This window comes from Micropterus salmoides, unplaced genomic scaffold (genome assembly GCF_014851395.1).
Source record: "Micropterus salmoides isolate LMB-PRFRI ecotype aquatic unplaced genomic scaffold, ASM1485139v1 Ms_hic_scaffold_20, whole genome shotgun sequence".
NCBI lineage: Eukaryota > Metazoa > Chordata > Actinopteri > Centrarchiformes > Centrarchidae > Micropterus > Micropterus salmoides.
Genome location: NW_024041151.1, coordinates 26,514,819 through 26,531,424, shown reverse-complemented (window position 1 = coordinate 26,531,424; position 16,606 = coordinate 26,514,819). Strand labels below are relative to the sequence as shown.

General features: G+C 40.6%; 1 protein-coding gene across 2 annotated transcripts; it reads left to right on the top strand.

The window, feature by feature from the left end:
- Nucleotides 1-905: 905 nt before the first annotated feature.
- Nucleotides 906-16,539, top strand: LOC119915148 (MAM domain-containing protein 2-like). 2 transcript variants are annotated; one of them, XM_038734748.1, is made up of 15 exons: nt 906-1,134; nt 1,271-1,381; nt 4,595-4,884; nt 6,235-6,319; nt 6,520-6,657; nt 7,822-8,099; nt 8,757-8,850; nt 10,012-10,158; nt 11,230-11,349; nt 11,486-11,628; nt 13,129-13,225; nt 13,878-14,036; nt 14,238-14,491; nt 16,036-16,120; nt 16,211-16,539. In XM_038734748.1, exons 1-15 carry the CDS (start codon nt 1,104-1,106, stop codon nt 16,255-16,257), a joined length of 2,079 nt encoding a protein of 692 aa, XP_038590676.1. In that variant the 5' UTR covers nt 906-1,103; the 3' UTR covers nt 16,258-16,539. The 2 variants fall into 2 exon arrangements, with proteins under 2 accessions (XP_038590676.1, XP_038590675.1); XM_038734747.1 differs by having other exon boundaries at nt 16,208-16,539.
- The last annotated feature ends 67 nt before the right edge of the window (nt 16,540-16,606 follow it).

Below are 16,606 nucleotides of genomic sequence, written 5' to 3'. Positions count from 1 at the left end.
TGAAATGTTCAACACTAAGCATTCAAACAAAAAACAAGCAGAAGTAAAGATGGCAGAAGTGCAGTGAGTTTTACTTTGAGTGTTTTAGTGAGTGTATCTCATTAGCAGTAAAAGAACTGCGGCTCATCATGTTGCCAGAGGTAAAAAAAAAAGGGTTGTGATTGCATACTGTAGCTGGTTCTAAGAATACTTTACAGTCTATCCATATAAGGCAGTGTCCCCAAAATTATTCTGCTGAGGGCCCTCAAATGTACAGAGGCTGCGCTAGGTTAACATCCTGCTACTTCTGTCCTTATTCACATGACCACAAGAAGTCACTAGTCAGGAAAATGAAATCATAGGTAAGTGTTTCAATGAAGAACGACCTACGCTGTCTCATTCTTGTGGCTAACGGTAGCGTGATCTCGACTGGAAAGTTGACGGTTCGGTCCCCAGACTAGCAGGATAAATCTGGGCGGAGAGGTGAATGAATAGCTTTGCCGTTCTGTTATTGCCATTGCTGATGTGCCCTTGATCAAGGCACTCAATCCCTAACTCTCCTTCCCTTATACATGTACTTTACCATTTTGTTGTTGAAAAAGAGATTTTTTTCTCAGTGTGCCTAAAATATTAATATAAATTGTTTAACATTTGCTGTTCACGTGACACGTACTGTACATTTCCTGCGTGTAACAAAAAGGTGTAACAAAAAGGTGACTGCTTCTCCTCTCCCTTTCATTACTCTTTTCTCGTCTTCCACAACCATGCTCTCGAGGAGATGTGAGGAAAGGAGAACCAACTCCTTTCTTCACATCTCTCACTTCTTTCTCTCAACAGCCATTCCTCCTCTTTCTCCCCCTCTCACTCTCCCTTTTCCCTCCTCCTTCCTGCTCTGATGTCCAGACACACACACACACATGCACACACTTCGCAGCGGAGAGTCTGCAGTGTGCTGCCAGTCTGTGAGCTGGAGAGACACTCAGATGACACGAGAGAAATCTTCAACAACAAACTTTGGTTGCAACTTCTTGTTATATTTTTTCCGACTGCGGATGCAAACCTAAGACCTACTTTTGCTTTTCTTATTTCCTCGGAGGGTCGATTCATTTCCACAGAAAGCTACAATGCTTCCACTCTACTTCTTAACTTTTGCTGGTGAGTACTTTTTAACGGTCGTGCCAGTGCTGGGGCATGAGGGCATGTTTCTGTTAATGCCAGTTGCTATGATTCATACTTACCATTCCCTCTCTCTACTTCGTCTCCTCTCTGGTTTTCTCTCTTTTGCTCAAAGCCACCATCCAAGCCCACAACCAACTACTGCCAGGCTCCTGCAACTTTGAGTCCAACACCTGCGGATACACGTCAGATGCAGACTTTACAAGCTGGACCCTGCACAAAGATGGTACTGGCCACACAGCATCGTCAGTCCTCTAATATTTAAAAATGATTTTTAGTTTAGAGGCTTGTTCTAAGTGTAAACTTTATTGTTCAGTTGTTTTGGTGTTGGTTTCAGACACACCACCGAAACACACTGGTGAAAAAAAGCCCATCTGGTCTGCATTGTGTTCCAGCATCTCTGAACATCTGGAGTGAGTGAAAGAACAGATTTAGGTATTCTCATCGGGTTGGTACTGCAGCTGACACAGATGAGTTCACCCATATCTAAGTTATGTCAGTCTCTAACAGATAAATGCAGATGAGATCATACTTAATTTAATTAAAGTGTTTACCCTGTTGCAGAAATAACACAACTGTTGCTCACCTGTCATTTGCTACTGAGACTGAATACAAATGAAGGCTCTTCTGTGGAGATCAAAGTCCATGCACAAAATATTGAGATGGGTCTAGCTGCATATCCGTCTGGAGACAGATTCATCATGTTTCCCAGCAGCAGGATCCTGTCAAGTTAACTGCGACATAAAGTGGGGCCTGCTTTAAGAGGTCGATGTTATGTTAACGTAACAAAACGCTCTCTCAGATCTTTGACCTGATTTTAATTTCACAAAACATATCCCTATATGGAACCATCTTTAACGCATCGATCTGGTTGGCTTGTTCTGCCTAGACCTGAACTAGGACCTGCTCTTTATGAAAAGAGCCCTGAGATAACTTCTCCTATGATTTGGTACTAAATAAATAAAATTTAATTAAATAGTGAATGATCAGAAGTAGCCCTGGTCTGATGATGGCCAAAAGCTGGCATGGGTGCTGCTAAATGGACCCTCAGCATAAATCGGCCAACATCCACACTCAGACAGCCATATTTGGGCGAGAGCCACAATATATTTGGTCCTCCAGCGCCAGTACATAACCAACTATAAATTTAAACTAATACTAAAATCATAACTACTGTTTATTATTGTAGTGGTACAGTGAAAACTAAAGAAGTGGGTATATGTTTGTATAAATATGCATGGACATACACTTGTTTACTTTCTTTCCAAGAGTAAGATGAGAAGATCGCTACCACATTTATTTCTGCGTGTTAACTGTGGAGCTGGAGTCAGGAGGTTATCTACCTAGCTTAGCATAAAGACTGGAAGCAGGGGGGATACAGCTGGCGTGGCTTTCTCTAAAGTTCAAAAACAGCAATGTGTTGTTTAAGAGGAGTTATTTGCTGGAACTATTTCTTGTCAAAGCACAGCTGGGTGCAGTGACTTCCCAGAGACTTGTTGTCAAAGTGAGTCTGCCAGCAGAAATCATAGAAAAACTGCATAGAAATGTGTGTGTGTGTGTGTGGGGGGGGGGGGGGGGGGGGGACTGATGTTCATCTAGAAACTGTTCCAGCACATAAGTCTCCCTAAAACCAGGCTGTGTTCAGAAATAGTTACAAAAATACAGGAAAATTTCTACTCTGTTGTGACGGTTGCTCCACAGCTACTTGGAGAGTTGTGTCATCCCCCTTTTCAATTTAAATCCAAGTGGTTATTAATCAGTATGGACGGTCATTTATAACATTATAACAAGTCTCGCACTCTGGCTTTACAACATTATGTAACAGGTAAGTGTCAAATCCTCATACTTGAGAGGCTGGAATCAGCAAATGGCTGATATATTACTTGTTAAAAGACTTAATTTAGCACCAAAGATGGCATCAAATAAATTTGATGGAGCAACCACTTGATCTGGTCTCACTGCTTCTGTAATTTTGAGAGGTGTAATCAGAGCTCCCTTAGAGATACTGCATATACCCTGCACTATGATTATTGTTCTTGAAACCTAACTAACCTAACTGTTTCTCATCTGGATCCGTTTGACTGGTGAGGCAGACTTCCTCCTAGCATGACTGTGTCCTCCTGTTCCAGGAGCTACTGTATCTGCAGCCAGTCCATGTTGGAAAAACTACTTGTAAAGACTTTTTTTCCCATCATGAGCTTTGGATCCTCGTACTTGTCTGAAAATTGCTCTGCTGCTGCACCCCGTCTCACTCTCATAAGCTCTGGGATACGTCAACTACTTTCTCTTTTCCTGTTTCCATCCTTGTTGCTATTGCTGCCGGCTTGTTAAAAAGGTCAGTGTAGTTGGTGCGTTAATAGTTGTTGCTCAGTTATTCTCCTCTCTCAGTCCTCCTTTCCCTTCATGTGTTCTGTGCAGCACAGCTCAGGCAAGAGAAATGAGGTCATGCCAAATATATAAAGCATTTTTATGAGCTTTTTTCTTTTCTGAATGCAAGGTTTGGCTGAGCCTCAAGGTTATGATGAATTCACATCAGTCAATTCTTTGTGTAAATACAAACATTTGCAAACAATTGCTGTTTATTGGCAAAAAATAAGAAAAACATCTTGCAGTGACTGAATTAAAGGTGAATTAAGCACAGTCCTGGTGTGTCTGTGTGTGTGTGTGTGTGTGTGTGTGTGTGTGTGTGTGTGTGTGTGTTTGTCAGGATATACTGTAGGAGCCCTGGGGCAGCAGGGCATTCCACAGGGACAGATAATAAATGACAGACCAGTGAGGACAGCTCTTAGACCCTGGAGCAGAACAAAAGCTAAGAGTTGCTGTTATGGTTGGAGCTGAGGTGGATATTATTCTATTGCAAGTCAGAGGGTCATGACTTTGGACATAATTCCTGATGCATAATGCCTGATACTGCTAATTTTAGATAAAGTTTCCGTTAGAAACAGTATCCAGCCTTTCAACATTGTTCTACCCAAAAGAGAAACTGTTTAGAAAACGCTAGAATTGAGTGAACTCGAGTCAGGACGGATGCATTCTATTTCACAGCGCTTCATATCTTTATCAAAATTTCAATCCTCCCAATACGTTGGTTTATAACCAAATACCTGGAAAACTGATATTCCCATCAGTCTCATCTGTACTTTGTTTTTATTGCTTATTAGCAAATGTTAGCATGCTAATATGCTAAAGGTGAAGGTGACAATGGCAAACATGGAAAATGTTAAAATATAGCTCATAGTCCCACTGTGTCTGCAGCCTCACAGAGCTGACTGTAGAGTTCCCAAACTTTGCCTGCCTCGGTCTCTTCTTGTCCTAATTTGCATAAAGTTAAGATTTTCCACTTTTCAACCTCTCCCTTTTTGTGTTACTGGTCAAAATGCAGTCCTTCAAATGATCCCATTTTTATTGACAGCTGCAATGTTTACTTTTTTCCTTTCAGGCCGTTTTGTTGCCGTGGACACAGCCATAGGCGATGACCAGGATGATGAGACAGGTGCAGATGCTGGACCACTGAGAGAGATCACAGCGGTCCTACTGAGTCCTGCTCTGGAGCAGGGCGAATGGAGCTGCCTGAGGCTTGTCTACCAGATCATCGGGTCAGGAAGCCTGGAAGTCCTGCAACGCACGGAGGGAAACAGCTTTGACAGGCCGCTGTGGAGCAGCCAGGCGCCCTCTGACAGCTGGGTCATCTCAAGCATGGACCTGCAGAACAACACTGAACCTTACAGGGTAAAATACCTTTTGAAATAGTGTCTAATCTTTGTTTAAAAAATAGCTTGAAAAGAAGCAGAATCAAAGCCGCAGTATAGTGCAAAGTTTCTACAATGGTCCGTGGAAGTTGTTAAAGTTTATTTTAATCCGCAATATGAAAATGTTGGATGAAACCAACAGCATACTGACAGTTTAGCTATTCTTAGAGCCTTACCAGTGGCACTAAGAGTGTAATGTTTTTCTTGAGTGTAGGACCAAAGGAAAGGTCGTTAAGTGTTCAAAATGTAAAGTGTTCTTCCTCTGATGAGCTTGAATGTGCTCATTAAATTTCATTGCTAAAAAGCTGAAAAGCTTGATGGTGGCGCCAACAGAACAAAAACAAATCACAATATTTTACAAGAAACCAAGGGGTAAAATTTCTAGACTAAAGAAAAGTTGTAATTTTAGAACATGTTTTTAATATTCTGAGAATAAAGTCAGAATTTTACAATGAATAATTCTAATAATAATAATAAATAATTGAACTAAATTGATGGTCTCCAAGTAGAAACCTTCAGTGCTTCATCAGAAAACACTGAGGGAAAATAAGTCCAAAGCAAGCTAAAATTTAAAATAAATTGTCTCTAACGTAACCATTGAGTCCAATACAATTCTCTCTTTTTTTAAAGTACAGAACTTCAAGATACATAAAAAATTTTACTCTAAGACATATTCTTACTAATTTACTGGCACCAAACCAATTTACAGATTATTTACTATTTCTAAAATGTACACAGAATGTACAAGTGCAATGTATACTTGTAACTGCTGACTTCGCAACCCTGTTCAGTTAAAAAAGTAAACAGTGTGGAAAACAACAGTTCACGCTGTTATTGAAAGGGAGACAGATATAGGTTGACGTTCCACATGCAGGCCCAAATTGAGGCCAATATGAAATGTGTGGGAAAAAACCCACACCTACACCCACACACATCATCTAAACACTGTGTGGGAGTAAGTACAGCACATGTTTATATTATTTGCAGAGGCAGAGCTGACTCTGACAGGGTCATGACCTAGATGATGGTTAAGTCGGGTCTGTGTGGGCCTCTCAGCACATAAACATATTTCAGCCCAGACCTATGTAGGTGAAAATATGCATATGACAGAGGTTTAAACTTGTTTTCAGCAAAGAAACTCTAGTCATCCACTGTACGCTCCCAGCCCAGCATCAAACAACAGACAAAGTTAGCGACTAATGTCAGCAGAGAAGAAAGTGAAACATTTCTTCTTCAACACCCTCTGACTGAAGTTCGCTCACCCTATGATGTCATTCCTGTGTCCCTCCATATGGTTGCACGGTATTACTGAACACGTGTTTTTGATTAGGTTGTCATCGAAGGTAAACCTGGACGGAGCACTGGGAGCAGCGTGGCCATCTTTGAGATCCACATCAGCCCCGGATACTGCCTGGGTCTGTGACTGTGACACACATATTTCGCTCACATATTTTAAAACAAAAAGAATAAAAGCAATCCACTTAAGTGTGAATGGATGAAGACCACCTGTGTCACAGCATCACAGCATATTTGATACATTATTAAATTAAAAGCCTTTTGCACCCACACCCTAACTGGCAGGTCTGATGCTGACCTCAAATTTTTCTGCGTCTAGAGTGTGATTTTGAGGAGTCTCACCTGTGTGGATACAGTAACCAATGGAACGCCAACGTAAACTGGTATGTGGGAGCAGGCGGGGTCCAGTTCCTTAACACCAACATGCCAAATGACCACACATACAACAAGAGGACAGGTGAGTGGGATTTACTCACGTATTATTCATACAAAGGTGTTTTTATCCAAAGACTTAGAGCCCTGCTGGTTTTCATTTAGGACAAAATTTAAGATTTAAGATCTATTATTTTTCTACAATCATTCTTCTTATTATTAGTCTTATTTAGTATAGTTTTAATTCTAATAACATTTACACCCCACCTGGAAGGAGAAGCCTAGGGTTTCTCTATATTTTTCGTGTGGTCAACAAATCTGACCTGAACTAGCAATGAATTAGTTCATCTCTCAATACTTTATGAAATCCGTAAAAGCGGGATACAAATGTATAGTATATATATATTTTTTTAAATAGGCTGTAATCTGCAACAGCTGGGCACTGTTAGCAAATGTTCCTCCAAAGGGAGTTAATAGTGGGTTTGTTGGGGACTGTGCTCAGCTGGGGATCAATCAAAACAAATTTGGTGCTCTAATGAGTATTTACAGCAGCAGGGCGGTGTATGTGTGATTATTCAAAATAAACTACTGTGTGTGTGTGTGTGTGTGTTAGTGGTAATGAAGGAACACGTCACCAGTGCAACAATGTGGCTCAGTGATGTGATTTTAATAGTTTTTGGACTATGGCACAGAGGAAGAGGATATGTCAGGCTGTTAATACTCACACATAATGAACACAACAAACTATTCACAGTAGGTTTTTGTTTTTTATACTGAGATTACCAAACTAACAGATAGTAAATGTTTAAACTTCAGACCTGATTAAACATAGACTTCTGAGCTTGCTTGAGAAGAACAACTTTGGTTTCCCTTTTTAGCATATCATCTCAGAGGGTACCGAGATATTGATAAGGCTGAACTGCCGTGACAGACTTGATCTGTCATGCCAGACAAGTAAACAATGAACACCTCTTTATTTTTTTGACACATTCAGTTGTAGAAAAGACTGATCACACCGACTGTTTAAACAGCATTTCATTGAATATAAATAGACGTGCAATTAGAACCTGCTTCAGACTGAAATATATTTAAACCTTGTTGAAAGGTTATTTAGCCTAGACATCTTAAAAATGTCACCAAATCAGTGCTTGCTCGGCATGAAAGAATTCTGAAACTCTCCAGTCTCAATTCACTGAGGGGACGCTGCATTTGATTTCATGACCTGACTCATATTTAAACTCCCTCTCAGGTCACTTGATGTACGTGGACTCCGTCTACGCCAAGACTTTTAAAGAAGTGGCCAAACTGGTGTCTCCTATGACGACGGTGCCAATGTCCGGCTGCCTGAGTTTTCAGTACCAGCGAAGCGATGAGAGAGGGAACCTGTTCTCTGTTTTCACCAGGGACCGACTGGGTCAGTACCAGGAGCTGTGGAGGGCGGGGCCAGAAAACCAGAGCGACTGGAGCAGGACACTTGGAGAATGGATACCTGTGCAGGTGGACCTGAAGGCACCGTACTCTATACAGGTCAAGTATTAACATGTCTGCTTTATGTATACAGCATTTATACTGCGCTATGTGATGACTTACTTAAACAGAGATTAAGGCAAGGCAGCTTTTTTGATATGGCACATTTCACAGAGGCACAAGAAAACAGAATAAAATCTAAAAATTTATCAATTTGAAAAAAAATACATACAGTTAAATAAAATACAAATGGAATAGACCATAAATACAGTTACAGTGCAGTTATAGTAAAGTTGTAAGTTACACCAAATGCACATCAAAGGCACAGGAGATCACACGTTTTTATTATTTTTTATTTTATTTGAAAGTGGCTAGGGTTGGAGCACATTTGAGCTCATTAGGAAGTAGGTTCCATCTGTGTGCAGCATTGAAGCTAAAATCATATTCACTGTTTGTCCAATAAACCTGCGCCACTGCCTGACACAGGAGTATTGGACAAACTGTGAAGGGTCCTAGTGGGCAGGTTTGTGAGAATTTTTTGACTTGCTCCTCATTCTGTTTGAAATATGTGCAGCCTTTTTCTGCCTTAGTTTAGCTTGTGCAAAATTAATAAAGAATCATAAGTGTTATACCTCAAAATGACTTGCATTGTGCATAAAATCTACTTCTGTGTGATTGTATGTAGCTTTCTTAATGAGTGTATGTCTGCCTCTCCAGGTGGTCTTTGAAGTGGCCTTTAACAGTCCAAGTGGCGGGCGTGTTGCAATTGATGACATTTCCTTTTCTCCAGAGTTTTGCAGCACAGACACTGGTGAGCTATAGGATCAGTCACTCACTGTTAATTGTAAACAGGATCATTTTAATCTCACCATTACAACCTTCTGTGTGAACGTCCTAAACATCCAGAATATTAACATTTTAGGATTTTAGCAGCCAAGAGGACCTGCAATAGCCAAGAGATATTTGACAGATCAAACCTTGGAGGTTTACGTGTAGTGGGCATGAAAATGTCAAGTTTGTCTTAAAGGTGGTACTACAGTATGGACCGAAAGGCATGAATTTGCTCCTTAAATTCTATATCTATGTGGCTTTTAGATTTTGATATTTCCTCTGTACAGTTGAAAGTGAAAGTTTTGACACTGTGGCACTAGAGGAAAAGTCACAAACTGTCAGGTTTGGCTGAGTGCAGAGGCAGGAAACTAGGCGGTTGGACCCAGATGCAGACACTGAAGAGCAGGGTGCAATTAATGTGATTTATTCCAAACAAAACAGAAATACACAGGCTTACTCACAACTGCGGAAAACTCCAAACAAAGGTTGTATTCCATCAAGGTAACAAAACTCCAAACAGGCCGGTGATCAACAGAATAATCCAAAGAGTGCAAAAACAGGCAGAACACCCCACATATGACGAAGACACAACAAAGACTGAATAGAACTGAGGACTTAAATACTGACACAGGACAACACACACCAGACAGACAGGGTTACCAGGCACTGCTGAGACACATCAGGGCAGATAGCTGTACTTTTACTTTGTAATTACTGTTTTATTGTTGTATTTTTAACCTGTAAAGCACCTTGGTCAACCTTGGTTGTTTTAAGTGTGCTATATAAATAAAACTGATATTGATATTGACAGACAAGAAGTAAAGTAAGGGAACAGAGACAGATACCAATACAACACAGAGACAGAACCAAACAGGAAACAGGACTGGCACTAGACACAGAACAAATGCAAAACAAAACACAAACCAGGACATGACCAGATACAGAAATCACAGAACCCAAACCAGAAAACCAAAATCACATCATAACAGGCTAAAGAAAAACTAAAACAGGAAACCAAACCCTCACACTAACACTGTAGGATTCATCCTCTGGGGACTTTAAATATCCATAACAAATGTTACGTGAATCTTGCTGATTAATCTTAAAGTTAGTCCAACGTTAACATGCCATTTGTCCACAGAGCCGACCTTTGACCCCTCCATCGCCAACTGTGACTTCGAGTCAGGTTTGTGCCACTATACCCAGGATCAGGTGACGGGATCATCATGGAGGAGAGTATCTGTGAAGCCCAACATATTTAGGAATGGAGACCACACCACAGGAGCAGGTGGGATAAAACAACTGATAATGGATTTTAGAACATTTCTAATATTTAAACCTACATAAAAGGATAACTCAATTTTACTGTCTGTTTATAGGCGTTGTACTGTTGCATATGTGAAAAGCTATATAAAGACTTTTGTGGCTTCAGAGGGGCTGTGTAATGACTGATAAATGTCCTCAAGTGAGTGACTACAAGTTTGAAAATGAATCTGAGAGTGTGGAGTTAGACAGAAGTGAGCTTAACAGACCTCTGTATCCCGCTCCCAGCTCGAAGCTACATAAACCACTACTAGCATAACACAGCAAAATCTCTGCAGTTGAGTGAGTCGAGTTGTATTGTGGGTAATGCAGGTGCCAAGTCTTAACAAGAAAGAAGAATGTGTGAAAGACGTCTGGTTCTCTGGTTAATAAAAATTGTCCATAGAGAGCCAAAATCATAAAAGAAATAGTAGACAACTCAGCAGATCTACAGAGCCTTATAGGTTCCTTTAGCTTATTGTTTTGGTTGTATGGCGCATTTACTGTCTGGTACATATTTCCACCAGCAGCAGGCAGAGGTTTTAGGCAAACAAGCTCTAAAACCCCATGTATCCTATCATCACCTGTCCAGCAACAAACAGCAGACAGACAAAGCTATAGGGACTGGCTGGTGAATATAGCGTAGCATTTAGCAGCTGAAGAGACTTTTTTTTTTTTTTGATTTTTCACAGTAGTTGGTGGAAAGCACACACAGCTCAATATTAAACTTAATTTTATATTTAGTTAGTGGTTACAAACACAAGTCCAAATCGATAATGTTGCTTTTTGCACGCTGGATCTGTAAATGCTTTGCCCCCCCTTGTGGCCAAAAATCAATATATGCAGCTTTAAAAACAATGAAGACGTGTTAAAAGCTTTTTAATATACAGTCTTTGTTTAACCAAAGACTGTATATTAAAAAGCAGGATGTGAGGAAGAAAAACAGTTGAAAACTGTTGAAATCAAGATCAATACCAGGTGCGAGGGTTGATGGCAAGCAGATTCAGAGGAAGAAGATTATTTTCGCAAGAAAATAAAGGCTGTCCTCTCCTTCCAGGATCTTTCCTGTTGGCACACTCCCGGCTGAGCCCACACTCTGGTTACGTTAGCCAGCTGATTGGTCCAACTCTGCCTGGGAACATGAAGTACTGCCTGAGATTTTACTTCTCTCTAAGGGGTGAGTGGCACCCAAAAAAACTCTGGATTAAAGGATATTTGCGAGGACAATTGTGGTGGTTGAGGTCTATGTGTGAATCCTGTGTTGTGATGTATTTCACTGATTCACCAACCAAAAATAACTTTGGCAACTGCAGGTTTCAATCAGACGGACCGGGCTCTCACTGTGTATCTGCAGCAGCAGAGCGGCAGCCAGGAGAAGATCTGGACTCAGGGGGAGAAGTCCAGAGGAATCTGGATCGCGACAGACGTCACTTTCCAGACGTCACGGCCGGCCAAGGTCAGAGGAGGGGAAATGGAAATGTGTGACAAATGAGAAAGATGTGTGGAAAAAATAAACAAAGGGATAAACAAACAGAGGGAAAAAAGAAAGAAGGAATGAATGGAGTGCAAAGGAAAGGAAGGAGGGAAAGAAAGATCCAATCAAAGGATGAAGAAAGGGAGTGAGGGAGTAAGTGGATGAGGGAAGGAAAAAAAGGTAGGAGAAAAAGAGGGAGGGAACCAAAGAATGAATGAATTCAGAGAGGACGGAACAAAGGAATAAATAAACACTTGGATACATGAAGGCTGAAAGGAAAGATGGTGGGGGTGAATAAAAAAAAATACATACATGAAGGAAGGCCGACAAAAACATGTACAACAGATTCAAAAAGATGGACAGACGAAAGAAATCTAGAAATTTATGATCAAGGAAAGAAGATGGAAGGAAGTGAGGAACTAACAAGCAAATCAAGGAACAAAGGATATAAGACTGGAAGTAGGAAAGGTGGCAAAGCTCTGTGAGGCTGTACTTACACTAAATGCAAATGTCATGCTAACACGCTCACAATTACAATTCTAAAATGCTTGTATTTAGCAGGTATAATGTTTAAGATGGTCACCATTTTAATTTAGCGTGTTAGTTTGCTAACATTTGCTACTTAGCACAAAGTACAGCTGAAGCTGATGGGAAAACCAAAGTACTGGACATGTCAGCATGTTGACCTTAGTAAGTTATTTCAGTTCATGCTCAGGGGGACATGAGTGTATGTCCTGAATTTCATGACACTCACATTTCACTAAAAACCTCAAATATCGCCCTTATGGTGGCATTAGAGGAAAACATCACAAATGTCTGTACAAAATGTCACAGCAATCCACCAAAAGTAGATGAAAGATATTTCGGTCAGACAGTTACAACAGCTACGCCACTAGCACTGCTAAAAAAGGAAAGGAATTATTTTAGAAAAAAATTTAGCTCAATTTAAGAAGCTAATAAAAAAAACTAATAAACAAATGGTGGATCAAGGGAAGACAAAGGAAGGGGAAATTAAATGAAAGCAGGCCAGAAATAAGGACAAACAGGCTCAACAGATGAAATAAAGAAACAAATTTCTAGTAATTCATTAAAAAGCTTCACTTTCTGATCTGTGATTTCTTTTTTATCACTGAACAACTTACTGTTAAAAGACAGAGTACCGTCATGTGTTCTGCATGATGAGAAGAATTTATTTATCCGGATGCCAAAATGCTCAAAGGCTTTCCCCACATTGGCTTTTTGTTCCTCACTTTACACACTCAGCGTTTGATTAATGATTTCTTTCCTTCCTCACGGGGGATTTTAAAATATCACACAAACAGCGAGCAGAAAGTGAACAACAGCCACAACAAAGTGTCCGTAGTTTCAGTTCTATTCAGAGCTGATCTGTAAATGATTAGTGGTTGTAAAGAAGTACAAATTCCTTTGGGACCATGAAGCTGATGAAGACGTCTCTGCTCACTGTTTACCATTGCTGTTCAGGTGGTTTTTGTCAGCACCTGCAGGAGCTTCTGGGACTGTGGCTCTGTGGCGTTGGACGACATCACTGTGAGCCTCGGAGACTGTGAGCAGTCAGCGGGTAAAAACACCAAAATTATTTGCAGATTGCAGTGTGTACGCACATGTTGCCAACAACCAGCGCTGTAGCTGTTTTTATTTTATTGTAAAACTGAACAAGCACTCTGATGGCAGCCAGGATTTCCGGAGAATAACAAAATTCATTCTGGGAATCAAGGCTGGATTATTAACATCCATCCATCGTCAACTGCTTATCCTGCGTACAGGGTCCCGGGGGGATTATTAACATAACATATGCAACTGCCCTGGTGATTTTGTTAGGGAATTTGTGCCAGGAAAGTATATTTGTCTGATATCAACCCATCACTATTTTTTCAATCACCATTTTGTGCATAACATACTAACTGGTTAATTGCTTGTTTGGGGCCCCTGATGGTTGCAGGGCCCCTAGTCAGCTATGGACCACCCAGTAGTGAGATGTTGTGGTTGGAGGGATGTTGCAAAGCACTCTTTGTTGAGGAAATGGGAAATCTGCTGCTGTAGTGTTATCTAAAGCTGGTCACAGCTTTCATACAAAGTTACAGTTTATAATAATCTGTCTGGGTGACTAAAATTTCAGAGTTTCAGGTGATTCCCACAATAGTATGAAAGCAGATGTTTAATGTTTGAGTTGTGTGTTACCTAACAGGGTTTCATTCATTTTCCTGTGGCAGGTTTGTTGTCGTTGTCCCTCCCAGGACACTGTGACTTTGAAGCAGGCCTGTGCGGTTACACTCAGGACAAACAGAGTGATGATGCTGACTGGGAGTGGAGGAGAGGACCCACCCCGACGTCATACACCGGGCCAAGAGGAGACCACACCACGGGACTCGGTGAGGGCCCCGTGCTTCAGCTGTCCTGCCACCGCCGGACACAGTCCACAGTGCTCTGCTTATATGTCTTAATGCACGCAGTACACAGGCATGCTGAAGAAGAGATTCAAATGTTAAATTTTTATTTTGTCGCACAAAAACACACAAAAACCCTTCAGGTGCTGCTCACACAGTATGAGCCCGTTGACTTTTGATTGACAGGATACTACCTGCACATGGAGGCGTCGCCCATGCTGCCCGGTCAGAGTGTCCGCCTGCTGTCCCGCCCTCTGAGGGGCTCCAGGGGACCTAAGTGTCTGCGTTTCTACTACCACATGTACGGCTCAGGCACCGGGCAACTCAGCGTTCACCTCGACAAGGACGGAGAGGACGTGTTGCTGTGGCAACGGAGAGGCGAGCAGAGCATTGCCTGGCTGAGGGCCACAGTGGAGTACCAGTGTGACAGCCAGCATCAGGCAAGAGTGCAACTAAATCTCTCCTAACTGTTTTATATTTAAAGCCTGTGTGCTGGACCAACGCATGTCAACTGGCTTCAAGTTCAAGTACACTTTACAAAGCTTTTTTTGATAGAATCACTCGTGTATGGCTGCAAATAATGATAATGTTTATTATGGAAGCCCTGAGAGGCAAGTGAGATAAACACTATTCTGGTGATCCATTTTCTAAGTCTAATCTAAATTCTATCCTATTATATATAATGTTACATGACTTGCTAACACACAATACACTGTATGAACGTTGTGTCCAGAGTGCACGGAGAAACAAAAAACTCACCTGGAAGAAACAATAAATGCATTTAGTTCTATTTAGAACACGGGGTTGCCTCTATAGGTCGAAATGATTATTACAACAACAAACACTTTGAGTACACAAATGATCCTAAATCTTTTCACCTTGCTAAATCTTTTCACCTTGCAAAACTTTTATTTTCCCCTGGCAGAGCTTTTTTTCCACCTGCTTCACGGATGGAAAAACAATATAAAGCACCTAGAAAGATTATCTTGGCAAAACCTTTATTTTTTTGTTCTTAAGTCATAAACACAGGAGAGGGAACAATTTAGATCAGACTTAGAAATGGATAACCATATTTCTTTTTCTCACTTGCCTCTCAGGGCTTTTGTAGTCTACGGCTATTTTTGTTTTATTTTGTCAGGTCAATAAATTGCGAAAAATGTCCATAAAGTTCCCAGCAGTTCCCAAGGCTGAATATGATAGAGTTCTAATCTTTGGTGATTTTAATATACATGTGTTTGGTTTTACTGCTGATTTTGTGAATCTCTTTGAGTCTTTAAATCTTAAGTACAATAGTCTTGTGCGTCTTGAGTGTTTCCATCTTATACTACTTTATACCTCTACTCTATTATTATTTCAGAGAAAAATATTGTACTCTGTAATCCACTGCATTTATCTGACAGCTATAGTTACTTGTCATTTTTCAAATGAAGATTGTTTGTTAATGTGATACGATTTTAAAATACAATGCATTATTTAAACTGCTGGTTCCCAACCCCTTCGGCTTGTGAAGCATTTTAAAAAATGTGTTTCTAGTTGAAGAAGTTACAATTTTCCAGTATTTCCCCCGAAAAGCAAAAGATTATGAATATGAATAACGATTTGTTTTTTGTTTGTTTTTCTCTCATCTCCAATTAATCACCTCACGACCCCTCAAATTTAATTTGTGATCCTTTGAAGGGAGCTTGACCCCTAGGTTGGGAACCACTGAACTGAACTCCTTCAACAAATGTCATATATAATAATATATTAGTCACATGGGCTGTTTTTCTGCAGTACTTTTATTTTTGATACTTTAAGTACATTACTACTGATAATACTTCTGTACTTTTATTTGAGTAGGATTTTTAATGCATGACTTTTATGTGTAATTTTACATTTTGTATTGGTACGCTTACTTCACCAAAGGATCTAAGTACTTCTTCCGCCACAGCCAGAAGCTGATTTCAGGGCCTTTGACCAATTGTTTCACTTGTCACTGTTGCAGATTGTGTTTACAGCGACCAGGGGTCCATCGGTACGGAGTGACATCGCCATTGATGATGTTATGTTGGAAGGGGGACCTTGCCCAGGTAAACAATCTATTTAAGATATTTGTTAAACACAGGGAATGAGCTTATGGTCTATAGCAGCTTCCTGATTTCTTTTTGATTCCCCAGCAGAAATGGAGATCAAGGCCACCGTGGGAACCTCCAATGAGATAGAGTAGAAGGCACGAACAGGAGAACAGCTGTGTAGGATGCATGAACCCTGTTGTTTGCACATTACAGACTCCTGACTCCTACATGTCAGTCTGAACATGTAGGGATGTGGGTAAAAGGAAACTTTTCATGTAGTTCTGTTTTCATTGATCAACACATATCAGTTGTGTCATAATCAGCATTTCTCTCTGCACTGTAGCAACAGAAAGCGTGTGAAACTGTGTTTTTCTTCACATTTATATGCATTAGATTAATGCTCATTGCTCAAATAAAGCAAGATGGTTATTCAACATTACTTTGTTTAACGTCTCATTGGTCACTGCTGTATTCAGCCCTTGATTTTTACTGTCCCCTAAT

Coding starts and splice junctions, on each gene's coding strand:
- LOC119915148 (XM_038734747.1), top strand. CDS start 1,104: ATGCTTCCACTCTACTTCTTAACTTTTGCTG. Junction 1,135..1,270: donor CTACTTCTTAACTTTTGCTG/GTGAGTACTTTT, acceptor TTTTGCTCAAAG/CCACCATCCAAGCCCACAAC. Junction 11,629..13,128: donor AGACGTCACGGCCGGCCAAG/GTCAGAGGAGGG, acceptor ATTGCTGTTCAG/GTGGTTTTTGTCAGCACCTG.